The sequence below is a fragment of the Nannospalax galili genome, unplaced genomic scaffold (assembly GCF_000622305.1).
Source record: "Nannospalax galili isolate Female #2095 unplaced genomic scaffold, S.galili_v1.0 scaffold380, whole genome shotgun sequence".
Lineage (NCBI taxonomy): Eukaryota > Metazoa > Chordata > Mammalia > Rodentia > Spalacidae > Nannospalax > Nannospalax galili.
In genome coordinates this window covers 621,871-631,702 of record NW_008348568.1, presented here as the reverse complement: position 1 = coordinate 631,702, position 9,832 = coordinate 621,871, and the positions used below count along the sequence as shown (strand labels likewise).

Below are 9,832 nucleotides of genomic sequence, written 5' to 3'. Positions count from 1 at the left end.
TACACAGGAGAACACACACACACACACACACACACACACACACACACACACACACACACACACACACACACACACACACACAAAACCCCTCTAAAGTATTTGGGAGACTGTATATAAGTTATATGTGAGTCTGCTTGTTTAAGTTAGGGACTTAGGATTTGGTATCCATGGGGCAGACCTGGAACCAGTCTCCTGGGGTTACCAAGAGATCAGTAAAGTCAGCACCAGTACAATTTGGGATTTGTGGAACTCAAAGATGACTATATCCTAAAACCAGTGTGTCTAATTGGGACTTGAACAATTCCTTCAGTAATTTTTTTATAACACATAAATATAATTACATGTTATACTAGTGGATTTAAAAAATAATGATTGTGTTTTTGGTATGATATCCTAAATAAAAGTCTTCTCACTATAACCATAATTAGAGTAATCTTTATAGCTTATAGTTATTTTAGACTACTGTAATTTGAAAGTCCTTTAATTATAACATAATACATATTTAAAATAACTGCTATGATCACAGAGTAATTTAAATTTATATTTACAAAATTTGATCATATACTTACTTTGCTTTTCTAGGTAGGTACAGTTTTTAAAGTCCACTTTTTTTTAAGCCTATTATTTTTTTTATTTCTGTTATTTTTTCGAGACAAGGTCCCTGACTGGCCTCAAAGTCAAGATTCCTCCACCGTAGCCTCTGAGTGCTGTGATTGCAGGCCTGTATCACCATACCTGTCACAAACGTCTGTGATTCATTGCAACTAGACATATGCCTTAGAATTTGTGACAGGAAGCAAAGATGCAAAATTTTCCAGCTTTTTAGAGTTATGTTACTGTATTTCTTTTGTCTTTTCATGTGTGTATGTGGTATGCATGCAGGTATGTATTCATGTTTGCATGTGTGCATACACACATGTGAAAGCTAGAGGTTGACTTTGGGAGTCTTCCTGATCGCTCTTCCATCTTATTCTTTTGAATCAGGGTCTCTCAATCAAACTTAGACCTCATCCATAAAACTAGTCTGACTAGCAGCCAGCTTGCCCAGGGGATCTCCTGTCTCTGCCTTCCGAGACTGGAATTACAGGTGGGCTGTCACACCCACCCAACATTTATGTAGGTTCTGGGGGTCCCATCCCCAGTCTTCTTGCTTGTTTGGCAGGTGCTTTAGCTGCTGAGCCATCTCCCTAACCTAGTCTGTTATTTTTAAAAATAATATGTAATCAAAACATATCCAAGCAGATTTGGTAAAACGTTATGCTTATCAATCCATTGTTTCCCCCAGCTTTCCCCAGTTTCTCCTCCATCAAAGTTATGAACATTCTGGTTTGGTGTTTGCAGTCCTTTGTGTTCTGATGTTAGAACAGCACAGAAGAGGCTGAGAGACTTAAGGAAGACCCCTGCCGGTCCTGCATCATGTGGGCCTGGGCTATGTTGTTCTACAGATTACAAAGAGCAAGTGTCCACAAGTTTCTGAGCTTTGCTGCTGTGGGCTTGTATGATGTGCACAGAGGAAATCCAGAGTTGTCACAGTATTGACGATTCCTGCCTCCCTCCGTGGGCCACAGGAGGATAGGCATCTGTGAGACAGAGTGCTTGCACTGTAAAATCCCTAGAGAACAAGAGCATGCTTTTGCCATTTTCTGTCTACTAAACAGACGAAACCACTGGTTTAGGTGTGCAGGAATATGTAGCAATGGCAACCCTTTGAGTTGGATGAAGAAATTAAATGGTAGAGAATTATCTGGAGGGGTACATGATGATGAAGTGGAAGACTGGGTGAGTGGGTCACCCCAAGAATATTAGAATTTTCTCAAGCAAATTTCATATAAAAGGTAACTGTTGGTTAAAACCCACATGTGATCTTAGGTACTATATATTATATATACCTTATATTCATACTTTCTTAGCGGTGTGTGTGTGTGTGTGTGTGTGTGTGTGTGTGTGTGTGTGTATAAAATTGTACATACTGAGCTTCCTTTGACTACATAAAATTTTCCTATTATGCACTAACTTAGAACTCTGTGTACAAAATGGCTCTTCCCTACTACAATATGGCTATGTTTTCTTCTAGGACTTTTGCTAAACCCAACTGCCTCTTGCTCCAAATTAAGCTTTCTTATCTACTTAAGAGATAAAATGGGGAATACGTTCCTACAGCCAATACACTCTTCACTGACCCTTTCTCTACACCAAATGATGCATTACATTTAGTGTTTCATAGGCTGTTCTTGAGGGGGTAGATGGTAATTGGTCCAGCAGTTTCCTACAAGGCAGTGGAACACATCATGAAGTGTAAGGCAGTGGGCAGAGAGGATGGTCTGAGTGCTCAGGGACTTGGGCTGTGTGGGCTCCATCTCTACTCTCTGCCTTTCTCTCTGGGACCTTGGAAGGGGTCCCTTGATTTCTCTACATCTTGACCACCATGGAAACATGAGCAGCTAGAATAACCCCTGGAGCCCCTTCTGCTTCTACCACTTTGTGTTTAAAATTATTAGATAGGCATTTATTGAACACTTGGTATGTGCACACATGATATTATCCTGTGGAGCTACCTATTATAGGGCAAAAACCCTATCCCTCTTCCTAGGGGAATCCAGTGTGGAAATTCGAGAGCTGGTGTCTCATGTGTCGCCCCGGTGCTCCCACCCACAGATCGGGTCTGCACTCATTGCTCTTGTGGACACAGTACTTCTCTGTTCACATTTGTGTTTGACTGTAGCGGATTTCTGTAAAAAGCCAAATATTCTTGGTTTCATGGCCATAGAGGCACCTGGAGAAGGTATAGACACTATACAAATAAGTGGATATGGCTGTGTTTTAATAAAACTTACTTTACACGGACAGCTTGCTATTCCAGTGTTGTTTAATGGTTTAATACTCTGTCTGAAACTGTGAAATAGTTGTCTGTGTATCTAGAACCTGTGAGTTTGGCCAGCTATATAAACAACATAGACTTTGTATAGCCTCTTCCTTTGGTTTGTCACTAGCAAAGGCCTGACTGAAGGCCTTTAGTTACCAGACTCCTTCTACAGGAAGAACATTGGAACTAAGTCCCCACTAGGGACTTAGGTCAACTGCCAAGGACTTCCAGGTCCCAGGGTCAGGGAGCTGACATGTCTACCTTTGTCTTCAGCAATGGAAACTTCTGCCCAAACAGAGGCTCCTTGATTGAGGTGGACCTGGCAAAGGTTCATTGTGCCATTTCTGGAAATATCCATAGCCCTCACCTTGCTCCCCATCCCTAGTCTCTTGCGAATGTTTGAAAGGAAAGAAAGCTGCTGCTGAGTGTCCCAGGGCTTGCTGGCAAAGGGCTCTGCCGGGGTACAGAAGGCAAGGAGGCAAGCCAGGAAGTCACCCCAGGAGATTCTCCTTGTCACAAATAAGCCAGATAAGGGTGCCCTTCAGACATTAGAAATTGGAAGTGGCTGATCCTAGAAAATCAACCATCTTCAGTCTTTGGAATCATGAATAAATAATCTTTTTAAGTCCTGGAAAATGGTAGCTTCAATTCCAGTAAGGACTGCAGAGAATGGAATTTGTTCTAGAAGCTCGTGTTTCAGCACGCTGCTTTTTGTGGCTTGTTTTGTTCACAGGGAGAGGTGACATCCAGCCTCAGTTGGACAGCGCTCTCCAGGATGTCAATGATAAATACCTCTTGTTGGAAGAAACAGAAAAGCAGGCTGTCCGCAAAGCTTTGATTGAAGAGCGCGGCCGATTCTGCACCTTCATTTCTATGCTGAGGCCAGTGATTGTAAGTTGATGGAAACTTCTAGACGGCTTGATCTCTGTAGTGTGGAGGGGCTTTCCTTCTTCATTTATGCATCCACCAGTGACTCATTGGGAATCTACTGCTGTGAGGACTCATGTTCACAGACCAGCGATTTTCTGCAAGGTGCTGATGTTCATGTGGCCCATTCATTGTTTGCATGGTTTTTCTTTTAAAGACTTATTTTATGCATCATATATATGGGTGCCCATGGAGGCCAGAAGAGGACACTAGATTCCCTGGAGCTGGAGTTACAGGCAGTTATGAGCCACCAATGTGGGTGCTGAGAAACAAACCTTGGTCTTCTGGAAGAGCAGCAGGTGTTCTTAACTGCTGAGCTATCTTTCCAGCCCCCTGTTCAAATCTCTTAGCAACAGATGTCCTACTTTGTTTCTTCCCCCCTAATTCAAGGTGGCCTGGGCATGGTGGTATAAGACTGATCCCTGCACTGAGGAAGGCTGATACAGCAGGATTACTTGAGCTTAAGGCAAGCCTGGGCTACACAGTGAGTCCCAGGCCAACTAGGGCTATACAGTGAGAACCTATCTCAACCTACCCCCCAATAAAAGGAATTATTATTAGTTCTCAAAGTGGATTCCCCAGGTTAGCATCAGCAGCACCCTAAGAGCTAGAAATGGAAATTCTGAGGCATAGCCCAGACCCACTATGTCCAAAACTCTGGGGCTAGAGCAGGCATCTGTCTTAAGCAAGCGCTCAGGTGATATTTGAGAGCTGCTGGCCAAGCCAGATAATTCAGAGTAAATGTGTCATAAATTCAGAAGCACCTCAATGAATCAGTTCTCACTCTCTAAGTCAATCATGAACATGCTGTGACTGACAGTCTGCAGAAGCTGTTCTTGGAGGCAGTAAGAATATATCAGTGCAGCTGTCTCTACCCTGGCAAAGTACTTAGGTTTAAGTTGTTCACTCCATCTATCTCTCCTGCCTGGGCCCACAGCCCTCCCTGGACACTTTCCAGCTCTTGCTTCCATCCCATTTACTACTTAATAAGATGATGGAGAGGGAGGAGCAGACGAGAAGAGATACAGTTAGCTCTTATGAACATGCTTTACTGGTATAAAGATCTGGACCCAAATGTCCCTAAATCACATCAGTCATTGGTGGCTACCTAATCCCATCCCACAGAAAGATCCCACGACAATGTGCAGGCAGATGATCTCACTCTAGCAGGCTTGGAAGTGCCCTGTGAGGAGGCTCCTGTGACCACTTTCCACTGTCACTCTGTGACTATGAAAGATTCTTTTTCCCATTTCCTCATGATAATGTTCATGAATTACTTTCCTTTAGGAGGAAGAGATCTCAATGTTAGGGGAAATTACCCACCTTCAGACCATATCAGAAGATCTAAAGAGCCTGACTATGGACCCCCACAAACTGCCCTCTTCAAGCGAACAGGTAGGAACTGCGAGTCAAGAATCAAAGAACAAATCAGAGTTAAACTTCAGGGCTCTGCTGGTCCTCATGGCATTCATCACATCTGAAATCATACCCATATGTCACTATGGTATTGTGTCATTAACATGTGGTAGTTGTCATGGCCACTGTGTTATGTCGTGTCTCACTATGCGAACTGCCTTAGTTCTTCTTCACTGTTAAGTCCATTTTGTAGGGAAAGAGATGAAGTGACTTACCCAGGGTTACCTTGGTAATAAGTGATGAAACTAGGATTTGAGACAAGTGGTCCAGGACTAGACCCTGTGCTTATCCACTCTCTAGGCATGAATTCTCTTGGGTTCGTGACGGTGTATGATTCTGTTGTCCTGGTTCACAGTCTTCCCTTTCTCCAGGGCTAATTAAGTAATTCATGGGACTCTTTCTCATCTGGGGAAAATATGAAATTATTTATTTTTATATTATGTGTTTGAGAGTATTGTCTACATGTATGTAAGTGCACCATGTGCGTGCAGTGCCTACAGAAGCCAGAAGAAGGTGTTGGATCGCCTGGAACTGGAGTTACTAACAGTTGTTAGCTGCCTTGTGGATGCTGGGAACTGAACCTCAGTCCTCTGCAAGAGCAGCCAGTGCACTTAACTGCTGAGCCATCTTTCCAGCCCCCAAACTTTTTTTTGGAGACATGGTCTCAGTTTGTAGCCCTGGCTGATCTGAACTTGCTAAATAAGCCAGACTGACCTTGGAACTCAAGATCCACCTGCCTCTGCCTCTGCCTCATGAGTACTGGAATTAAAGGTGTACTCTAGCAAGCCCAGCTAAAATGACATTTTAAAAAATGCTTTTCATTTGGTGTGTGTGACATTAGTGGGAAGAAACCTATTCAGGGGACCAGTTGAAGAATCAGATCATGCTGGTTTTGAGCTCTTTGCTCATAATTCTTATTGCTTGCTTGGAGAGTCAACTCAGAAGATAAATTTGGAAACTTGTGTGCTGTTCTGTTTAATTTCTTCTAACAAACTAGAGCATGCATTCACTAAGTAGACATTAGTGGAGCACCTCTTAATGTGAATAAGAGGTAGACCTTACACTACTCAGTGGCTCTTTGTCATACAAGGGAGACATGTAGAAATGATTGTGATAGAATTGGCTTCTCTTGATTCTGTGAGATTTTCGTGCTTTAAGCCCTGGTCAAATAGGACACAAGTCCTACTGAACATCAAGTGGGTAAAGTGCAGTCAACAAGCCCAGAAACCATTATTGCCTTTATGAAGCTACAGAGCGAAAACACTGAATTCTAGCCTCAAGTGAAAATAGCTCTTAGGGGCTGTTAATTGGTCAGTGTAATTATCTCTTTCTCTTTTACCCAGTATGTCAGCTTTTCCTTTCTCTCTCTACCTCCCCATTAGCTATAGTTTTTCTTGTCTCAGAAAAAGGATTGTGAATTTGATGGATAGGTGGGGTGGCTCTTCAGTTAAACCATAACATTTTCTCTTAATTTCACCCCTGCACCCCTGAAAGGGCAGTGTTTTGTTGTCATGGTGTATGTAGAAATTGTCAATGAAGTCTCTCTTCATCTCTTACCCAGCTGCTCTGTCCCTCCCTTCAGGTGATTTTGGACTTGAAAGGTTCTGATTATAGTTGGTCATATCAGACTCCACCATCTTCCCCCAGCACCACCATGTCCAGAAAGTCAAGTGTCTGCAGGTAAGTGAAGCTGCTGTTTCCTCTTGCTTTTCAGGACAAGCCATCCTTCCTCATGAACAGGAGCCAGGCTTTGTATCCGAAAGGGGCTCGTTTTATTTTAATTTTAATTATTTTTATTTTATGTGTATGAATGTTACGCCTACATACATGTAAGTGTACCTGTGTTGTGCAGTGCCCTTGGAGGTCAGAAGAGGGCATGAGATCCCCCGGAACTGGATTTATGGATGGTTGCCATGTGGGTGCTGGGCCTCGAACCCAGGTCTTTTGGAAGAGCAGTTAGTGCTCTTAACCGCTGAGCCATCTCTCCAGTCCCAAGGGGTTTGTTTTAAAGGAAATACTAAGGTGAAAGAATAGTCTCACTTTTTAGTCTCTGAGTTAACTGGATCGGAAAGCAAACCCCATTGGTCCTTAGACTAGAGGATATAGCCTGGTCACACTGAGCTGTGTGCTGTAGACATGTTTTTCTCTTTTATGTTACTGTATTTGATTTTCCTCCTTATTGATGTGAAAACCATAAGGATTAATGGTGAACCTAGGTTGATTTGTAGGGGGGGGTAGTGGGAGTAGTGGGGGGATGGGGGTAGTGCTGGAGATAGAACCCAGGGCCTCATGCATGCTGGGCAAGTGCTCTACCACTGAGCTGTACCACCAGCCCCAGGTTGATTTTCTTCTTTTTAAATAGAAGCTAATCTAACAGTTGCCGGTACAAATGAAGGAAGCAGCAATGGCCAAAGGCTTTGTTTTGTCCAACATTTCTGAGGTCCTAAATTTCACACAGTTCCTGCTTTGTCAGCTCCCACCACTGGGCCAACTAGTACCGTTGCTTGTGGAATCACAGAATCATTTGGAATGGGCCTGCCACATGCAAGACTGTGATCTAATTTCATGAGGTAGCCATGCTTGGCCTTCTGACTGAGGAAGTTTCATCTCTTCTTGAAAGATGGGAACGTCACCAGCCGTCACTTCCTTTCTTGGTGCACTACACACCTGTTGCTAATCAGTTTATTTGACTTTGCAAAACCCAATGAATGTTCCCATCCTGTGAAGTGCCGTAGAGGGGAAGGAGCAGGCTGGGGCTGCTCTGTCTGTGTATGGAGATGTCTCTACATCCTGGTGTGTTTCATTTTACCTGGGACTTTTTCCACAGTACATGTGACAGGCAGTTCAGGTCAACAGGCTGCACATCCTGGCATCTGCCCCAATGATGTCAGTTGGTTATTTGTCATTTCTCCTGGGCTCTGTGTTTGCATGAGAGAGAGAAATTTTTTTTTTTTTAAATTGTAGTAGCTAAGAAGGGCTTGTCCCATTAGTGTAGAGCAAGTTGCAGGCTGTCTTTTCTTCCTTATCACCTTAGAGTACAAGCCAGGCTGCTCTGAGCAGTTGCTGTGAGCATTACGTTCAGTCCCCAAATGCTGTCTTCTGACTGGTTGTAGTGTTTATCCCGCTGCTGTGTTTATGCCCTCACAGCTGTTCCCTCCAGCATGCTCCCCTTGTCTGAACATTCTTCTCAAGTTGTCCTGGCCTAGGTCAGCACAGTTTGCTCCACTCCCTCACCAGCTGCAAAACAGACTCTCCCAGAAACCATGAGTTTGCAGACTTCAAGCTTGCTTGGCTGCCTCAACCCTCAGGTGTTTCCACAACCGCCCTTTATGTTTTGGCTCTGCTTGCCTGAACCATGGACCTCGACTCAGCTTTCTGTTTTTTGTAAGAGAATGTACATTCTTGCCAGGAAATGGAATGCAGGCAGGGTAACTTGAGGGGGCATGCCATTTCCCCTTCCTACTTACTGATTCACCTTAGAAGCAAGCAGCTTATCATTGATTGCCCTTCCTCACTGAAAGCTGCCTGCATCTTGCCAGGTGTGCTGAGGTGTACTGTTACACCAGGCCCACAGATGGTTTATCAGAGGAGTACCTAGGATGGGGTAAAGCCAGGAATCCATCAGCTGTTAACAAAAGGCAGAGCACCTACAGGCAAGTATACCAACTTGATTTCCTGAAGAGCTTTGCGGTGGTCTGGTCCAGGCTCACCTAGGATGGAATCACCTTGGGTGTCTGTCTGTCAGCCCTGGTTGGCTCTATAAATTCAGGTCATCAGACTCAGTAGTCCATTTAAGCTCTTAGTGAATTTGCTGTAGGGTTGACTGCAAGCAAATGAGGTTAGCCCCCCTTCTTTTCATGTAGTAAGTGTCAGTCCTCTGGCTTTGGTGGTGGATGACACAGTGGAGCTGGGTACCATTGGCTTTTTGAATCACAGGCTTCCATACTTAAAAGTGTCATATTGTACCCTTAGAGACCTGAGACCTGGCTCTCCCGTTGTACACCTGAAAAAAAAGCTTTCTTTCACCTGCCTGATGATTTGGGCTTTTGAGAACATGTTCTGGGGTTTGTGCTGCTTCTCTGATGCAGGGAGCTGATGCTCTATGGTGCTCTCCCCACTCCAACTCTTGCTGTCTGTTCCACTCCTTCCTCTCACCATTGCCCCCTCCCTTCCATGCCTGTCCCTCTGCTTGTCCCTCACAGCAGCCTGAACAGTGTCAACAGCAGTGACTCCCGGTCCAGCGGTTCCCACTCCCATTCGCCCAGCTCGCATTATCGGTACCGCAGCTCCAACCTGGCCCAGCAGGCGCCTGTGAGGCTGTCCAGTGTGTCCTCCCATGACTCAGGATTCATATCCCAGGACGCCTTCCAGTCCAAGTCGCCTTCCCCCATGCCACCTGAGGCTGCCAACCAGGTAAGGATGCCCTTGATCCAAAGAGCAGCAGGTATACTGAGTGCACTGGCCACTGTTGATGGGGGGAACACAAAGGCTTGGGACCCCTCTTTTTTAATCCTCAACTTTTAAGATGTTTCCCCAAAGGAGAGATGTCATAAGTTGGGCCATTAGTGGTTAACACATTGATTTGGGAAACTCACATGTAAGAAGATAGCCCCAAAGAGAGGCTGA

General features: G+C 44.5%; 1 protein-coding gene across 18 annotated transcripts in view; it reads left to right on the top strand.

Annotated features, from left to right (window-relative positions):
- The window catches only part of Mtss1 (MTSS I-BAR domain containing 1), a 157,618-nt gene that overhangs the window by 137,710 nt on the left and 10,076 nt on the right, over nucleotides 1-9,832 (top strand). For 9 of the 18 annotated variants that reach the window (XM_029569563.1, XM_029569561.1, XM_029569565.1 and 6 more), the window contains 5 exons: nucleotides 3,597-3,754; nucleotides 5,078-5,185; nucleotides 6,789-6,886; nucleotides 8,746-8,859; nucleotides 9,409-9,619. In XM_029569563.1, coding sequence (XP_029425423.1) covers nucleotides 3,597-3,754; nucleotides 5,078-5,185; nucleotides 6,789-6,886; nucleotides 8,746-8,859; nucleotides 9,409-9,619 — 689 coding nt within the window. The remainder of the gene's footprint in view (nucleotides 1-3,596; nucleotides 3,755-5,077; nucleotides 5,186-6,788; nucleotides 6,887-8,745; nucleotides 8,860-9,408; nucleotides 9,620-9,832) is intronic. The other 9 variants (XM_008845456.3, XM_008845451.2, XM_008845452.3 and 6 more) reach the window with 1 other exon arrangement.